General features: G+C 42.6%; 1 protein-coding gene across 2 annotated transcripts in view; it reads right to left on the bottom strand.

Moving 5' to 3' along the window:
* Nsf (N-ethylmaleimide sensitive factor, vesicle fusing ATPase) overlaps positions 1-18,899 on the bottom strand; it is a 132,378-nt gene that overhangs the window by 44,852 nt on the left and 68,627 nt on the right. For both annotated transcript variants that reach the window (XM_028780624.1, XM_028780625.1), the window contains exons 9-12: positions 14,981-15,180; positions 5,712-5,877; positions 5,183-5,257; positions 4,711-4,898 (exon numbers count right to left, since the gene is read on the bottom strand). In XM_028780624.1, coding sequence (XP_028636457.1) covers positions 4,711-4,898; positions 5,183-5,257; positions 5,712-5,877; positions 14,981-15,180 — 629 coding nt within the window. The remainder of the gene's footprint in view (positions 1-4,710; positions 4,899-5,182; positions 5,258-5,711; positions 5,878-14,980; positions 15,181-18,899) is intronic.

Below are 18,899 nucleotides of genomic sequence, written 5' to 3' on the forward strand. Positions count from 1 at the left end.
AGATGCTGACCGTCCCCACACCCAGAGCATGAGTGTGCCATTTGGTCTAACCCGCTCATTAGACACTGCACACATGTTCTAGAATCTAACCTACAAATATGACTTATTGTTTTATATGTCAATTACATTTTTTTTTAAAAAAAATTTAAGTCAGACATTGTGGCTTATCACGTGTAATCCCAACATTTGGGAAGCTGGGGCAGGAGGAGAGAGTTCTAGGCTAGCCTGGGCTACACAGTGAAGATAGTTAGGGTTACATAGAAGATTCTTAGTCAACAACAGAAGGCTATAAATGAATTAAAATGGCTACGAGTTGAGGGAGGAGAATAAGCTGTTTTCAGGCACTCCAAGAATTAATTATTACAGTTACTTAACTGTAAATAATATTCTAGTACTAAATTACTTCTTCTTGTTCATTAGAATAAATGTTGAGCTTTTCCTAGCTAACAGCTACTATTTTATCAACATCAATACAATTTTACTTTTAAAAATCAACAATTCTGAACTTCTACTCATTCAAAAACCCTTTCCCCCATTTGGTTGAGCTGACAAGCTATTTTCTGCATTTTATTTGTGCCAGCTGATCAATACAGAAACAGTGACACCTTCCAGCTGAGACACAAACTCATAAGCTTGTATTTCAACACCAGCAAATATCAGTGGTCACCCTTACGCTTTGTAACCTTCTAAGCCTGACCTTTCTGGGCTCTCATCGGTCCTCTGAAATTAAGGGGGGGTGGGGCAACTTTCATCAGCCAAAAGGTCTCGAGATAAGAAGCCATTTTACTGAAGTTCACCAACACAGCTCAAGGAAGAAGTCTGAGTTACGAATCTTCTCTACCTGAAGCAGAAATTCCTCTTAACATAAAAACAACCAAATGTCACATGAGTTTTAGTTGACCAGCAACACAGGTTCAAGTATACAAGGACACAAACACCAGGCAGTTCATGACTATGCTTCCTGCTTGTTACAGAAAACCTAAAACCACCGTCCACCAGGAAGGTCCCTCTTGTTGACCTAGCTCAGTTGTTGCTTTGGCCCAAATGTTTTGAAAAGAGAATAGAAATAAAACCAACCTTTTTTTGTGTCCTGAAGACAGAATATCATAATGACTTGCTGAATACTGTAAACGTTTTAAAGGTCTAACCAACTTTTAAATTTTATTTCTTAAGCTTATTATTAGCATGCTGGGTGGCAGTGGTGCATACCTTTAATTCCAGCACTCTGGAGGGGGAGTGCAGGTAGATCTCCGAGTTTGAGGCCAGCCTGGTCTACAGAGTGAGTTCCAGGACAGCCAGGGCTACACAGAAAAACACTGTTTCTAACAACAACAAAAATGTAGTGTGTGCGTGTGTGTACAGGATGCTGTACATGTGGGTTGGGGCATGCCTGACACCATGTGCAAATGCCTGACACTATGTGCCTGTGGAGGTCAGAGGACAACTGACAAGAATTACTTCTTCCCTTCTACCAGGTGGGTCCTGAGAGAGAATTCAGGTTGTCGGGCTTGGCAGCAAGCACCTTTTCCAACTGAGTCGTCTCACTGGCCCCTTATTAATACTGTTTATTTCAAGGAAAAATGATGGAAAAAAAAATCAAACAGGCCCTTCACAGATGAATGGATCCATTTTACCCAGGGCCCAATACTATATCCTCTTCCTATCCTTACTGTTTAGAAAACCTTTGGGGAACATGTAGGAAATTAGGACCATGGACAGTTGGATGAGGAATCCATCTCTCAGGCTGACGGCTTGGCCAGTAAAGGTGCCTGATATGCAGGCCCAGAGACTGTAGACTCCCTGAGCCATTGGTTTTTTGGAAGAAAACCAATTCCTGCAAGGTTACCCTCTGACCTCCACACAAGTGCCCTGGCATGTGTGCACACTGCAAACCTCGCCCTCTCTCATACATTCAGTAATAAATGAACAATTTAAAAATAATACATACATAGGTTTATTGCTTTAGAAAATATGCACGAGCTGGGAGATGACTCAGCAAGTTAAGTCACTTACTGACCACACCCCCCCACACACAAATAAATGGATAAATTTAATAAACAACTTAGAAACTACATGTACTATATGCTCAGTGTTTACAGGACATGTGGGATATTCCAAGATGAATAAGATGTGGACCTAGAGGTTAGGATACTGATAAGCAAACATTTTTTGTACAGCCTTTATAGGCCACATACTCTGCTGCAAAGTAAGCTCTCCCACTGTTGCATAGATACAACCACAAACACACACAGCGATGGGTAAGGCTGTGCACGTTTAACTTTCTTCAGAGAACTAGTGGTGGCTGGGTCTGATCAAGTACAGTCTAGAACCAATGACAGGAAGCCCCCAAATAACGAAGACATGCTCAATGTAAGGCAGGCCGTTACTTCCTGCTTGATCTGTTAGAATAGTCCCCCTTCTCTTGTCCTGTGTCACTAACCCCACTTCCACTTGGCACAGCTGCCAGAGAGATCTTCTGTTTTAACACTCTGTCACCACTGTTCTAAAAACTCTCCACAGGTGTAACACTACCCACGGGAAGAGTCTGCACTTCTCCATAGAATGAAAGGCTCTTTGTGCTCGTTGTCCCCAGCTTTGGTCTCCTGGCTTTCCTCAACACTGCCTCTCAAGCACTCTGCCTCTAATATCCACGTTGAAGCGATATGAAGTTACTCTAGCCCATCCCTCTATTTGTGTCCCTGTGCCTCTGCTGATGTCCCTTTTACACACGAAGAGCTACCAGTGTCCTTCTAGATGATACCTCTGTGAAGGCTTCTCTCCCGGAGTCAACCACACTGAGGACGCCTTGTCTCTTCCTGTATCACGAGTTATTATTGCTTTCTATTCTTGAGGTGGATGTATGCTAATTACCAGTAGGCAATTATACTCTGTGAAGTTACAGCTTTCACTCCCTGTACAGTTTATGGCATGTAGCTGATACTAAATCTCTCTCTCAGCGCTCTCTCTCTCTCTCTCTCTCTCTCTCTCTCTCCGCGCGCTCTCTCTCTCTCTCTCTCTCTCTCTCTCTCTCTCTCTCTCTCTCTCTGTGTGTGTGTGTGTGTGTGTGTGTGTGTGTAGGGTGTTGAAACAGAATCTTGCTATGGGACCCTGGCTGGTCTGATACTTTATCTGTACCTCAAGCAGTCTTTAAACTTAAAGCAAACTTTTTCCCTCAGATGTCAGCTATTGGGCTATAGTCTGTATCAGCAGGTCAGTAATAAATCCATTTTGTAGTTACATTTTGTTGTTGTTGGTTTGGTTTTTTGGGACAGACAGCCTTGGCTGTCCTGAATCTTACTCTAGACTATGCTGGGCTGGAACCAGAGATCTACCTGTCTCTGTATCCCGACTGCTGGGATTAAAGGTATGTGCCACCACTGCTTGGTGTATTTATATTGTTTTAGAATTTATCATTTATTTGTGTGTGTGTGTGTGGAGCAGCATTTTGACAGGGCATATGAACCCTGTGGAGTTGGTCCTTGCCTTCTGCCTTCACACAAGTCTGGTGATCAGCTCAGGTCATAAGGCTTGCACACTACATACCTTTACCCAGTGAACACCACACCAGCCTGATAAACTATTTGGAGTCAAAGTCAACCAGAAGTATCCCACATGCTGTGTGACTACTTCAGGAAGGAAGAAAGCACAGCATTATGAAAGGGAAAACCAGGAAAGGTTTAAGCAAAGGATAATTAGTGTACAGGAAGTAGATGATGGCCATGACAGTGCAAAAGCATTGCTCTAGGACAGAACCAATAGGATGAACAGTGACCTGATGTAGGACACAGAGGTGTTCGTCAGAGATGACTCTGCAATCTTAACCTAGGATGCCGGCATAAAAAGAAACAGAAGCAAGAGGAAAGGTGGTTTCTTGGATCTTATATTTGAGATCTGAGAAAACATCCAAGTAGAATTATCATATGAATCAGAAAGTTAGAAGACAGGCCCTGTCAGGGATGAGATGGAAGTTCAGGAGCTATGGAGTTACAGGGATAACTGCAGCATGAGAAATGACCCAAACTCCACTGATCCAAATAAAAGGTCCCTTCAAAGTATTCTTAGCATAGCATATATTATATGATTGTATTAAGCCAAGCATGGCAGTGTATGCCTGTGATTCCAGCTACACAGGAATCTGAGGCAGGAGCATCACAAGCTCAAAGCTTACCTGTAATACACAGCACATTCAAGGCCTGTTTGTGCAAAGTAGCAAGATCAACATAAAAATAATCGAAAGGGCCAGGGCTGTAGCCCAGTAGTAGACTGCTTGTAGAACATGCATTAAGCCCTGAGTTTAGCTCTCAGCAGCACAAACACAAATAAAGAAACAAAAAAATTCAGAGCCGCTCCAACACTTTGTACTAGTCCATTTTCCTGACTCTGAACCCCCCTTGAGAAAAAAGGCCAAGATTCATCTTGCATGACTAGCCCAAAACTTAAAAAGTACCAGATATCTAGTGTTTGCTGCATGAAACAGCTCCTGGAAGCAGAAGACTTAGCTTCTTATAAGTTAAGACAGTGCAAAGGTCGAAAACAGCAGTCTTCAAACCACGTCTGCCAGGAGGTAGCGACCAAATGCAAATAAGCTGGTGGCCACCACTGGGCAGGCATTGCTGTTTGTCCTTCAAGGAGTAAGCTCTCCTTGGCATATGTGGTAAAGACGGTGCCACGGCCCGCACAGGCCATATGTTCTTGTCTGAGTTTCCTGACCTTTATGTGTCTGTTCATGGCTGTGGACTGTGCTGCTCGCACCAGACCCTCCAGCTCAGCGCCACTGAAATTCTTAGTCTCCACAGCCAGCTCCTTAATGTCCACATCTGCAGACAGTAACTGGTGCCCTCTCATCCTCGCTGTGTGGATATGAAGGATCTGTAGTCGACCCTTCTCATCTGGCAAGCCTGATGAGACAGAAACAGACATTTTCCTAGTCTTGGGAGTCCGTCGGAAGACACGGTCACAATCCTAGAACTTTTCTTCTAGGCAGTCCAGCTGTGGACAGCTGACAATGAACATTATTTAATAGGAAGTTGCTCTCATTAATAAACTCTGAAGCCGCGTGTAAAAACAGGTGTGCACGGACACACAGGCACATTCATACATGTGTTTGTGCATACACACACACACATTCATACATGTGCACATACACATGCATGCATGCACACCTGTGACCTACTTGACTTACCTATCTCCATTTTAACTTCCAGTCTTCCAGGTCGAAGGAGAGCCTCGTCTATCAAATCTGGTCTATTGGTCATTCCTGAGTGGAGATATTAAGAGCAGCGAACAAATGATCAGAGTTCAAAAGTAAGATAAAACATACTTTTAGTCGATGTAACAGTAACCTCTCTAAGGACCTTCTACAAAAGTCAAACACAAACCAAGCAGCACTAAAACCTAAGAACACCATTTGTTCTTTACCTGGTAGAAAACTTGGAAAGATTCTGCAGTGAAATCTCTAAAAAGCATACTTTAGGAGCAAGTACGTGGCTGAAAGAGAGCAGGACAGTCTTTCCAGCTCCCCGTCTACCCTCTTCTGTATGCAGCAATTTCCATGTCCATAAGAAACAGTAACATTTTTTTCTTTTCTAAAAAGCATCCTAAGCAGAAGCTCAGAATAAACAACAGTTAAAGCCTTCTGGGAGAAGGCAGCCCAGGCCCTGAAGCGCTGCACGCACTGTCCCCGCGCAGTGCATCCTTTGTTTCAGACATACCAATAACGAGGATGTTGTTCAGCTGCTCAACGCCATCAATCTTGGACAGCAGCTGGTTGACAACAGTGTCGTGCACTCCAGTGCTGCCGGCCATGCTCCCTCTCTGCTTGCAGATGGCATCGATTTCATCAAAGATGATGATGTGCAAGCCACTGTTAGCACCAAGCTAGGAAGGAAGGAAATTCTGCTAAAGGTCACAATCCGAATGCATCAGTAAACAAGCTAATCAAGAAACGCAAAACAGCTGGGCAGTGGTGGCGCACGCCTTTAATCCCAGTACTTGGGAGGCAGAGGCAGGCGGATTTCGGAGTTCCAGGCCAGCCTGGTCTACAGAGTGAGTTCCAGGACAGCCAGGACTGCACAGAGATACCCTGTCTCGAAAAACAAAAACAAAACAAAACAAACAAAAAAAATGCAAAACAAAGCTTTCTGCAGGTTGGTTTTGCTGCATTCTGACTAACAAATATAGATGAGTGTGATTAAATCATGTTTGTCCTCTCAAAGATATTGGAATTGCAAAATAGCTAATAATTCATTAACTTAAATTAACATGGGCTTTCTAGCAATTAATATTTAGTAATTATGCTTCCCATGAGGGGCCAGAGGGAGTGAGCTAGAAAACTTAAGACAGTAACCACATGGTTATTATGGAGTGCAGTGACGTTATAATGTGTGCACAGAGCATGTAATCATCAGATAGGGTAACTGACATATCAGACATGCAACAGTTCTTCATTTGGGGGACGATCGAAATCCTCTCTACTGTTGTGAGATACAGACTTAATTGATGTTAATCAAAATTCTTTTACTTTTTATGTTTAACACCAAGACGAACAACAAGGAATAGTAAAACAGAATAGATTGAATATAACTAAATATGAAAATATATAAATAATATAAATTAAGAGATGAGCATAGTGAAACCTAAGGATTAGGTATAATTAGAATTCATTAATCTCTGATAAAAATACAATCCTTTTTGGGGGGCATGTGTGTGTTGTTTGAGACAATCTTGGCTGGCCTGAAACAGAAATCCACCTGCCTTTATCTCCTGAGTGCTGGGACAAAAGGTGTGCAAAAGCACACCTGGCCTATAAAAATATGTTCTTTCAAAGAGGTTAAATGGGCCACTGAAATGGCTCAGCAGGTAAAGGCACTTGCCATCAAGCCTGACGACCTGAGTTCAATACCTGGGATTCACAGTGTAAGAATTGATTCCCACAGGTTTTCCTTTAACGTCCACACACATGTCATAGTCCATACATATCCAGTCATACAGATACTTATACATATGTACACAGACATACAAATACATACATAGACAATTTTAAAAGAGAGGTTTAGGGATGCAAGATAGATCAAGCCTAGTGACCTGAGTTAGATTCCTGGAATCTATGATGGAAGGAGGCTCCCAGAAAGAGCTCAGTCCCCCAATCTTCTCACACACACACGCCCACAAACCCAAAATAATAAATTAAGAGATGTAGTCTTACCTTAGAAAATGTGTTAACTTAGCAAAAGTTGTACAATAATTTAAAATAAAGTTAAAAACTACCCTTATCACCTATCGATAAATGCTATTAATATTATATTTCTACTTTTTACATTTACAGTTATTTGTAGTGTGTGTATGTACATACACCTGAGAGTCAGGGCTCACGTGTGGAGGTCAGAGGACAACTTGTGGGAGCTGCATCTCTCCTCTCACCAGGTGAGCACTGATGTTCTTTACCCATGGGATTACCTAGTTAGCCTCTATAGTTTTCTACACTTTAAAACAATGGGAACTTGACCCACTGCACAGGAGACCAGCTGCTCATAGGTTGACCGACTCAGCTGCCACCCTGGCCCAGATCCACAGAGTCAGTCCACACCAACATCTACTCTGTCTGTGAGCTGCTGGAGCAGGTGGCGGAGCGAGAGATGCAGAACCAGATGGGGAGCTCGTTACTGCCATCGAGGATGAAAACCTGGAGCAGGATTGTGATGGGACTGGAGCAGCTCCGAAGAGCCTGAGAGACCCATGGAGGTTCTGAGGGCAAACCAAGCAGCAGTGGAGTGGGGGAGTCTGAAGAGCCTGCAGGAATCTCCAGAAAAACTAGAGAAGGGCAAGTCCTATGGAAAACATTTTTAAAAGGTAGACTCATGAAATTAGAAGGAAACATGGTAGAAAAGAGTCACATGTGCAGGGGAGAATGGCAAAACCACAGACCCAGTGACAAAGAGTATGGAAGCAACATGGGCAGCTGTGGCCTGCGTCACCACCAAACTCCATGGGGATGCCCATGGTCTGTGCTGCCCTCTGAAGCCATGGGGATGTCTGTGACTCATGCTGCCACTGCAGGTCATGTAAGTATCTGTAGTGCTGTTGGACATGTGGATGTCCGTGGCCTGTGCTGCTGCCAAGAGCCATGATGATGTCGCTTCCATACTCTTTGTCACTGGGTGATGTCATGGCCTGTGCTCATGCTGAGAGCCATGTTGACGCCCGTGATTTGGGTTATCACTGAAGGCAATGTTTCTGTGTGTGGCCTGTGCAGCTACATGAGGCCATGTTGGTATCTGGTCCTGCTGCTGTTGGGGGTTGTGTTGATGTCCATGGCCCATGTTACGACCAAATGCTATGGGGATATCTGTGGTCTGTGCTGTAGCCAGAAACCATGTACAAGTCTATGATCCTTGCTGCTGCTGACTATAGAGGGCAAGGACACTTCTTTTCATTGGTATCAATGACTGCAGACCCATGGTTGAGAATGAGAGGCATAGAAGGCTTCTGTGACAACCTCTCTTCCACTCCCTCCTCCACCTCTACTCCCCCAAAAGAAACAGGCTAAACAGGGAGTCATTGAAGAGAACTCTCAAAAACTGTAATAAGTATGCTGAAATGTATGTAGCTCTTTACAGTTGGTGGCTTTTGGTGGTGGTGGTGTCTCAGTTATTTAGAAGGGGCTGGCCACTGGGAGTTTGACCATGCTCCAGTGGGTATATGAGCAATACAAATTGGACTTGGTATTTTTTTTCTTCTTTTGTTTTTGGGGAGGTGCCAAGGGTGGGGGGTAGACCTGGGAGGATTGGGCAGTGTATGTGACTGGGGTACATTATATGAAATTTCCAAATAATCAATAAAAACCTCAAGTTAAGAAAATGGGAGCTCGTCACACCTTGTTCTCTTCTTGAACACTCACTGTTCTTTGAAACAGTTCAAATAGTTATTTGTTTTTAATTGTTTCTTTTAAAATGAAATATTTTGTTTTTGTTTATTAAAATCATCTTCCTGTAAAATATTTTGATCATGTTCTTTCCCCTCCTCCAATTCCACCAAGATCCTCTCTGCCTTTCTATCCATCCAACTTCACATTCTCTCTCTCTAAAAACAAAAACAATACCAAAAAACCCCCCAAAAAACCAAAACAAAACAAAAAACCAAGTCAAGACAATCCAACAACAACAAACCTAATAAGGCAAAAATGCCAAGACAAAAACTACATGTACGTACACACACACACACACACACACACACACACACACACACATACACACACACATACACAAGCCATGGGATCTATTTTGTGTTAAACTAACCACTTGTACATGGGGCCTGTGCTGCAGTGTGGCTGCTGTATCCAGTGACAGTTCACTGCAGAAAATTGATGTACTCCTTCCCAACTGGTATCAATTGCGAATGACTTCTCGTTTAGGGGTGGGCTCTGTGGGCCACTTTCCTCTCTCCTGGTTGCAGTTTTATTTGGTTTGAACTTGAGTAGGTCTTGTGCTACCATGGTCTCTGAATCCATACGAGCACCAGTCCTACTGTGTCCGGAAGGGGTTCCTTCCCTTGGAACTATTCGATGCCAGTGGCTCTTACACTCTCTGCGTCTCTTCCCTATAGCCCCCTGACACCTGAGGGTGGGGTTGATAAAGGCTTTAGGGTTGAGTACTCCAAAATCTCCCACTCTAATTGCAAATTAACATAATTAGAAGAAATCTGGAAAAATTTGTGAAAACAGAAAGAGCTCATAAGCATTAAAGGCAGCGAACCAAAACGGAACCCCATGTATTACTCTGCAGCGTCCTAGCCGGCTTGTTTTTCCCATCTAGTTACTATCTCATTTCCTCTTCCAGAATGACAATATGATTATTAGTCACTCTCTCAATCCCCGTACTCTGGTACCTTTCTGTTAGATATTTAATTATTTATAATTACATATTTCTAATTATATATTTGGCTGCAGTGAAAATTTTTTACCTAAATCCTTGACAAAATACATAATTACTTCCTAACACAACTGTTAGGTTAAAAGATATATTGAATATTCTAAAGATCTTAAACTGGAACATCAAATGTTTTTCTACAAAATTTTGTTTTTGCTATTTTTTAGTGCTGGAGACAAGTCTTGGGTTACATCCTCAACACTGTTAGAAAAAAAGTTTTTAATGAGTTTAGGATTCCACACTGCATTGACTGTGCCTGTTGGTATATTCTCACAAATAAGGAATATAAAAGACATTAAAAACTAATTACAAATGTGATCAATCAATGCTACTGTCTTTCTATGTGTGCTTGGTTCTTTGGTTTTAATGAAACTGATTTTTCTCCTTCTAAATAACATTTTTCTAATTACCAAAAACGCTGGTGCATTTTATAAATTATATATTTTTGAGTAGAAGAGATGGCTCAGCAAGACTAGGCTCACAACCAAAAATATATTATATATTTTTACCATTGCTAATTTTTCTCTTATTATTTGATAAGTCTCCTATGTGTTTCTTTTTTTTTTAAGATTTATTTATTTTATGTATGTGAGTACATGGTTGTTTCCTTCAGACTCACTAGAAGAGGGATTGCATCCCATTACATGTGGTTGCTGGGAATAGAACTCAGGACCTCTGCAAGTGTAGTCAATGCTCTTAACCACTGAGCCATCTCTCCAGCCCTCCTATGTGTTTCTTTTATTGGCTTATAAACATGCTTTGTAATTAAGTCTATTAATGTATAACTTTAAGTATTGATCTCCAGCACCCATGTAAAAGGTGGCCCATGGTGTGCACCTGAAACCCAGAGTTAGGTGGGCAGAGACAGGCAGACCCTAGGGGCTTGTTAGCCACAGGTCTAGCCAAATGGCAGCCATGGGGACACTGAGAAAGTCTGTCTTAAAAATAAAGGGAAGAGTAGTAGAATAAGACGAACCATGACCTCTGGCATGCATGTCACAGTCACACTCACAAACACACGTTCCTCATGCTTACATACACACCAAGGAAGAAAGAAAGCGAATCCAAGCATTAATTAGAATTAGATTAAATCTATAAATTAACGTAGGAAATACTAACATTACATTCCAACTTTAGCGGTAGTTCCACAAATTCATAAAAGTATATGCCAGAAGAGAAAAAGTCAAAATTGCTGTATACTCATTCAACAGATAAAACCCCTTCGGATGCCCCTGTTCTCATATGTAAAGAGCTGCTCGTTCTTTAGCACAATTCTGTATTGAAATGATACCCAGGTGTCCTTCAAAGTTTTTGGAATTTAAGTTTTACTTTTTTCTCTAAACAATCACCTAAAATTATTCTCTTTCCATAAATATTTTAAAAAATAAATTAACATTTAAAAAGTTTCATTTCTCAGTGTCACTGTATATACTGAATATACATTATACATTTGTCTAATGGCAAATGATACTTTGATTCATAAGAAAATAAAAAAATCTCATGCCCAAAACTGTTCATTGACCAACCTGCAGAAAAACCAGAACTTTGAGCTTCGCTTTGCCAGAGAGCACATCATAGAGGTACAATTAACTCAGTGTAAAACCAGGACACCATTGTTTGTGGCTGAGAAACTGTAGGATTTTACATTTTCAAAAGGTATTCATAGCCTGGCTGAGCATGGGAGGCAGAAGCAAGTGGATCTCTAAGAGGCCAGTCTACTCTGGTCTACGTAGTGAGACCCTGTCTGAAATATAAAAACATTTGAACATAAAACATTTATGGACAAGAAGCAGAAAGGAACTTCAGTGAGTGCTGGCATGTCATTGTCCACACGCCCTGAGCTGTGTGGTGTTACACCTTCCATCTATACTAACCCTGCTACCCACGAGTCAAGAAGGATGCCGAAGACTGCAAGACGCTGTTTCTCACAGGGACACTCTGTCCTAAGCACATGACCGTACAATCCAGGCGTTTTCAGAGCTCATAGACCTTGTGTCCGGACAGCGGCTCCCTCTCCTCACCCAGTTAGCACAATAACATCAACAGGTGTCACAAAGTGTCCGTTTAAGCCAAGCTCATAGTTCAGTGAGTTAGGAGTCAGGTTCATAGACTGTAACCGAGACACCAATTAACACGTGCCAGAGGCTGACTTTCCATGTGCAACCCTCTTCAACATACTGGCTCCTGCCTCTGCTTCTACCATTTGCCATCTTTCCCACAGAAACAAAACAGGGCTGATGCTACTGAACCGCTGGCAACAGCCTTCGAAAGTGGCTGCTCTAAATGTATCTAGCTGACCTACATGTCTGTTGGCCAAGAGTGTCGAGAGTCACAGAGGGGAGCTTTTTCTTTATGACGTAACCCACTTTACCCTCCATGGGGTTATTAGCTGGGTATACCAAGTCCTGTCTGGATGTGACAGAAGACGCTGGGTATGACTAATAGAAATTCTTTGCCAATGCAGTTTTATCATTAGTGGTGCCATGTTTAAACTGAGTTTAAAAACAGTACCAAAGTTATCTATGCAGCTACATGGAAACTCTCACAAGCGAACTTTTATGAGCTGTTTTACTAGACTGTGTTTCCACTCATCTTTGTTTAGTGTATAACTATCAGGGCCCATTAGACTCAGTTTACTTTTTTTTTTTGTTGTTGTTAGCAGTTGAAACTAACTATAGGGACTGCTGTCTCATGCTTTCCCTTTTTTCTAAGTTTCCAAAGAACAAAAAGAATTCTTAAAATATACTAATGCTTACTGTGTCTTTCCATAACCATGCAAGTCCACCAGACTTTTTTTTAACTCTAAGGTGAATTATGCTATATTACCATCTTTGGAATCCCAGCATCAGCATTTCCACCTGAGTTCAAGGAGGTTGTAATGGCAACCACTGTAAACAGGAAGGATGTGCAGTTATGTGACGAATGGTTCAAGAAGAACTCCCCTGATGTCACAGCACCGTTCTTGGCCATAGGCAGCAAAGAAAAATTAACAGAGAAGAACCATCTCACCCTCCACAGTAGGATGAAGAACGCCATTCAGATGTTAAAGTGAAGGAGAGATTCAGTCTTTTATGTTTGCCGTGTTGGGGACTGAAACTAGGGCCTCACACAGTGCTCTACCATGAAACCTGTATATCTCATGTTAAAAATTTTAAAACTAGATTTTTCTCTCAAGCTCTTAAAATGCCATTCTGTGGCTTCTAGTTCCTTTGTCTCTGTTTAGAAGATGCCAGGTGGCCTCTGACTGGACGAGATCTGCCCACATTGAGAGGACAATCCACTTTGCTCAGCTTACCGTTTCTTTTTTTAGGTTTTTCGAGACAGGGTTTCTCTGTGTAGCCCTGGCTGTCCTGGAACTCACTCTGTAGACCAGGCTGGCCTTGAACTTAGAAATCTGCCTGCCTCTGCCTCCCAAGTGCTGGGATTAAAGGCGTGTGCCACCACTGCCCGGCTTCAGCTTACCATTTCAAAGTGAATTTTACCCAGAAACACTTTTACAAATATACCCAGGGTGTACAACTAAACATCTGGGCAACTTATGCCCCAGTCAAGATGACACATGAAATTGCTGTCACAGTTAAGAAACTCGGTCTGGTTTTCAAATAATTTTCCCCCACCTAAGGCCCAAATTCAACTTTTGAGGGTTTTGTTTTTGTTTTTGGTTTTGTTTTTTGAGACAGGGTTTTTTTGTTTTTAAGACTTACTACTTTTATATTATGTGTATGAATGCTTTGCTTACATGTATGTAAGTGTTATGTGTGTGCCTGGTGCCTTAGGAGAGCAGAAGAGGAAATACTTGAAGCTGGAGTTATGGATAGTTATGAGCTGCCAAATGGATACTGGGATCTGAACTCAGGTCCTCTGGAAGAACAGCCAGTGCTCTTAACCACTGAGCCATCTCTCCAGCCCCCAGCTTTCGAGTTTTTAAACTCACCATCAGTTTAAATATGGCCTCTGGAGCTCCAGATAACGTCCATACTCTTCCCCGTCATTGTAGGTGGGAACGATGGGTAATGCTATAATCTGAAAGACATTACTCCACAACTGACCTGACCCCAGGAGCTGAAGGTATACTTCATGTGGAACTTGACACAGAAAATTCCTAAAATCTACTCATGGACTTAACTTCCCTCCTTTCCCAAAAGAGAAACTGAGTTCAAGTGTTTGGAAACAATGTAGTCCAAAAGCATCACTTGAAAGTATATTCAAGGTCTTTTTTGAATACATGTATAGCAGCATTTCAAATCATGACAACCCCATATAACCTCTAGGGCACAGGTTCCCAAGCTGTGGGTCATGACCCCTATGGGAGGTTGAATGACCCTTTCACATAGGTCACCTAAGACCATCAGAAAACACAGATACTACACGACAATTCGAAATAGTAGCAAAATTATAGAAGTGAAGTAGCAACGAAAATAATTTTGTGGTGGTGGTGGGGTCATCACAACATGAGAGGCTACATTAAAGGGTTACAGTGTTAGGAAATACACTGGTGGCTGGTTTTGTGTGTCAATTTGACACAAGCTGGAGTTATTACAGAGAAAGGAGCCTCCCTTGAGGAAATGTCTCCATGAGATCAAGCTGTAAGGCATTTTCTCAATTAGTGATCAAGGGGGGAGGGCCCATTGTGGGTGGTGCCACCCCTGGGCTGGTAATCCTCGGTTTTATAAGAAAGCAGGCTGAGCAAGCTAGTAAGTAACATCCCTCCACGGCCTCTGCATCAGCTCCTGCTTCCTGACCTGCTTGAGTCCCAGTCCTGACTTCCTTTGGTGATGAACAGCAATGTGGAAGTGTAAGCTGAATAAACCCTTTCCTCCCTAATTTGCTTCTTGGTCATGATGTTTTGTACAGGAATAAAAACCCTGACTAAGACAGGTAGGTTGAGAACCACTGCTCTAGGGAAATTCTGCAAATAATTATTGATGCCAACTGTATTTTACCTGCAAGTTGTTTCAAACCATAGATCCCAGTAACAAGTGAGCTCCAGTCTCTGGGCGTCACTCTTCATGTGAGCCACACCACATTTTTAGTCAGTCAGTCTTATGTCCACATACCCTCCTTTGCTCCTCTTCAGCGTCAGCAAAGAGTTTACGGATGTTAGCCTCCGATTCTCCCACATACTTGTTAAGGATTTCTGGCCCATTGACCACCTTGGGCTCTCTCGCATTCAGCATCTTGCCAATCTGTCGAGCCAAGAGAGTCTTACCACAACCAGGGGGTCCGTACAACAGGATGCCTTTAACATGTTTACAACCTAAAAAGGAAGAAGAGACAGTCTTACACCAACTCACTGCAATTGAAGAGGACATGTGAAGGAAGGCCTGCCTTCTTCATATACCCCTAAGGACAGACCACCCATGTCACTTACACACAGTAATATCTGAGAGTTGTCAGTAGACAAGGATGAACAGTCAAGCCTTTTACTTTGTTTTAAATAGACACCCAGAAACCAGTCCTGGCTGCTGCTATATTTGTAGGGAGAAGGGAAGCTGCAAGCTACAGATTTCTGAAATACTCTTTTATCACTTAGAATGAACACTTTTACTTTGGAATTGTCTCTCTGACCTAATATCTAACTAGGAATTATTACTTGCTTTATAGTCTCTTGAGATCAGGAGGAAAGTCTGCCTTGGGGAAATTCTAGTGGAAATCCATCTATTACAATATAGCAGGCTACAGGAGCTCCATCTTAGTCACAGGATAGGTCAGCCAATGGAAACGAACTTGGAGAAGCAGCAAGAGTGCCTGGGCTGGACGGATGGACACGAGTCCCAAGGTCTAGACTGATGGCAACAATTTTGCAAATAAGGATAGATGTCTTCAGTGACAAATGTCACATGACAAATGGGTATGACTTTTTAGGGCCACCCAGATGGAAATGAAGTTTCAAAAATAGTTTTCAATTACTTGCCACTAACAAGCCAAATTAGCAAGAGTGATGATCCGGGCTCCCCAGAGTGTCTCTGGTCTACTCTAGGACTGTTTGCTCCATTTCTTAAGATGAAGATGACCTGTGACTTTTCTCTACTCTTCTGGGGACACCGACCTTCACTGTGCCACTGCGATGGTCCATGGTTTCTGCTAAGTCTGTTCTTCTTTTACACTACACTGACACAGCACTCAGTGCAGTAACTAAGTATTAGACTTCAGGGTTATTCTCGTAATGATAAGTGAAGAGACTGGAAATGCAACACAGTGTGCTCTTGTGAAAATGACTTGTCCTTATCTAAAATTAGAGTCTTAAAAATTCTATCTTTAGGGGGAAAAGTATAATGGTACCACTGACAACAAGTAAAAGAAATTACAAGACACAATTAACTGCCAGAAGTAAGACTCTAAGGAGGAGGAAGAGCTTTTGGGTTGCCAGAGACATCCAAAGGTAACATCATTATGTCCAGAAAAGACACATTACAACAGTGAGATCTACACTCCTGGTTAAGTTTGCAGGCAGAAAGAGAACCTCAGTGAAACCCCTGCAGGCTCAGCACCACAACTTTCTCATCACAGAGTAAAGCTCTGCCCAAGAGCCATGGATAGCAAAATGTCTTTGACCTTTGGCCCAGCCCTCGGGCAGAAGGTTTATACTGCATTATGGGTAAGACTGGCTCTTTTCCTGGAGGTTGTCACCACCAATCACAGCCCACATCCAAGCCTCCAGGATGACCAGGCTTTGGAAACTTACTCTTAATCTTCAAGCCAACAGCTACCATTTGACCATATGCACAAGACAAATGCAGGTGACTGAAGTACAAGAAGCCCGGTGAGAGGCTCAGTGGTTAACAGCACTGGCTGCTCCTCCAGAGGATCTGGATCTGGGTTCAGTTGCCTGTGCCCTCATGGCAGCTCACAACTGTCTGTAGCTCCGGTTCCAGGGGACTCAATACCCTCTCCAGGCATGCAGACAGTACACCTACATTCACGTAGGCGAACCCTCATATGCATGAAAATAAACATACATAAACAAGAAGAGGAGGAGCAGAAGGAGAGCAGCAAGGTTTGCAGAGGGCCAAAGTCCAGGCCTGTCCTCATCTTGTCTAGATGTCCTCCAAGTCTGTCAATCTCCTTGTCAGGAGACCCCTCCCAGGCTAGGCCGTGCTTTCTTGGAAAGGCTCTTCATGTCTTCTGTTATCCCTGCCCTGTGAGCCCTGAGCACAACATGGCCACAGAGCAGAGCTGGAGGGAACTGCAGCCGTCGTGCTGACTGACATGCCTCCTCCCCCACACTATCCGATTTCAGCTCGGCTTACAGCTTTCCTTTACTCATGCTCTCACACGCCGTCTCTTACTTGCCTTTGTTATCTCTTTTCTAATTCTCCTTATGAATTATGGAAATACTCAGTTCTTCTCAAGAGCTACCTCATGCCTCTAACTCTGGAGATGACCTAGATTCCCACTTCACATATTTAAAAAAGAGATTATCTATCAGTCGTGACCTCCCGGCAGCTCTGATTCACCAGCCTCACTGGCTGGCCGGCACATCCATCCCTAACCTCAACCATAGCTCTCAAAGCGGGAGTGTCCCTTTCTCATCTCAGAGGTCTATATTTCAGTCATTTGTTTATTTACCTTCTCTCTGAGATGATGTGCTCTTTAAGGGGAAATGCTGTTTTATTGATCTTGAATCACAACTGACCCAACATAATGTTTAGCCCAAAGTATGCACAAAAAGAGGGAGCCAAATTGGTAAATTCTTGATTCCTTTTCTCCAAAATTCAGAATCTGAGGGAGAAGAATCTATTTTTCAAAATTAGTTGAACCCTTTAATTTATGGATATATATATATATATATATATATCTTATTTGCAGTATCCAAGCCTTTTCAGATTATCATAACAAATTGCTCATGAATAGTAGACTCTGAACTTTGCAATTCTGTTTTTGTGAACGGAAAATGCTTAATGTGGTTTGAATTAAACTAACTCGGATCTTATAAATAGTTCACAAAATATTGCCATGGAAATTAAGGGAGAAGGCTGACATGCATGCTTATGAGACACATAACATGTTATCTTTGAAATGACAATACAGTCTGAGTAACATCGACAGCATGTCTTAGCGGCTTCCTTCTAGCATATCAAAGAAATACACATTGACAAGAAGATTCTCAAAATCCAGCTCCACAAAAGGATCAGTTATTTGAATAAGCAGTGGAAGTGAGACCATGCTATTACTATTATTATAGTCTTTCCTGACTTATTAAATACGCACTGGTCTCTAATTTTCAGTGAATCATAACAACTGATTCCATTCAACACAAATGTGTATTCAGCTCCCGCTGGGATGAAGCACAGAGGTAGGTGCTAGGGACACAAGACATGCAAACAGCAGTCCCTCCCTGCGTGGGATTCCTGGCTTGGTCGGAAAGCCAGAAGGCAAGCATCTAAACTTTACCCTAACGGATCAGTGAAATGCATGAAATATCTTTGGCATCTCCCCAAGAAAGACTGATTTTGTTGAGGTGATAGTAGAAAATTAGGACTGGACACAGGAACAAAGAGACACTGAGTCTGGCCTAGAAGGATGCACAGCAGTCGTGTCTGGGCAGTGGGAAGGAGATGACATCATAAAGAGAGACTAAGAGGACGGGGCACAGAAGTAGGGGCATGGATGGCAGCAGTGACCTGCTATGGCCAGAGCCCTGGAGGTGCCTAGAGACCGACAGGCTCTGTGGCAGACCTTCACTGCCATGAGTTAACATTTTATGCATCTGTTTGGTTGAGAAGGGCACAAGCATGCTATGTTAGAATATTGTGTGGTTAGAATATAGAGGTCAGAGGACAACTGGAGGGAGAGTTGAGTCTCTCCTCCTATCATGTGGGTCCTGGGGATTGAACTCAGGTCCCCAGGTTTGGCAGCAATCAACTCTTAGCCACTGAGCCATGTCACCAATTCATGCGTGAGTTCTGAACTTGCAGAGGGTAGAAGGGTAGGCAAAGGGATACTCATCTTTTTTTCTGCAGACACTGACTAGCT

The sequence above is a fragment of the Grammomys surdaster genome, unplaced genomic scaffold (genome assembly GCF_004785775.1).
Source record: "Grammomys surdaster isolate TR1022 unplaced genomic scaffold, NIH_TR_1.0 371, whole genome shotgun sequence".
Taxonomy (NCBI): Eukaryota; Metazoa; Chordata; class Mammalia; order Rodentia; family Muridae; genus Grammomys; species Grammomys surdaster.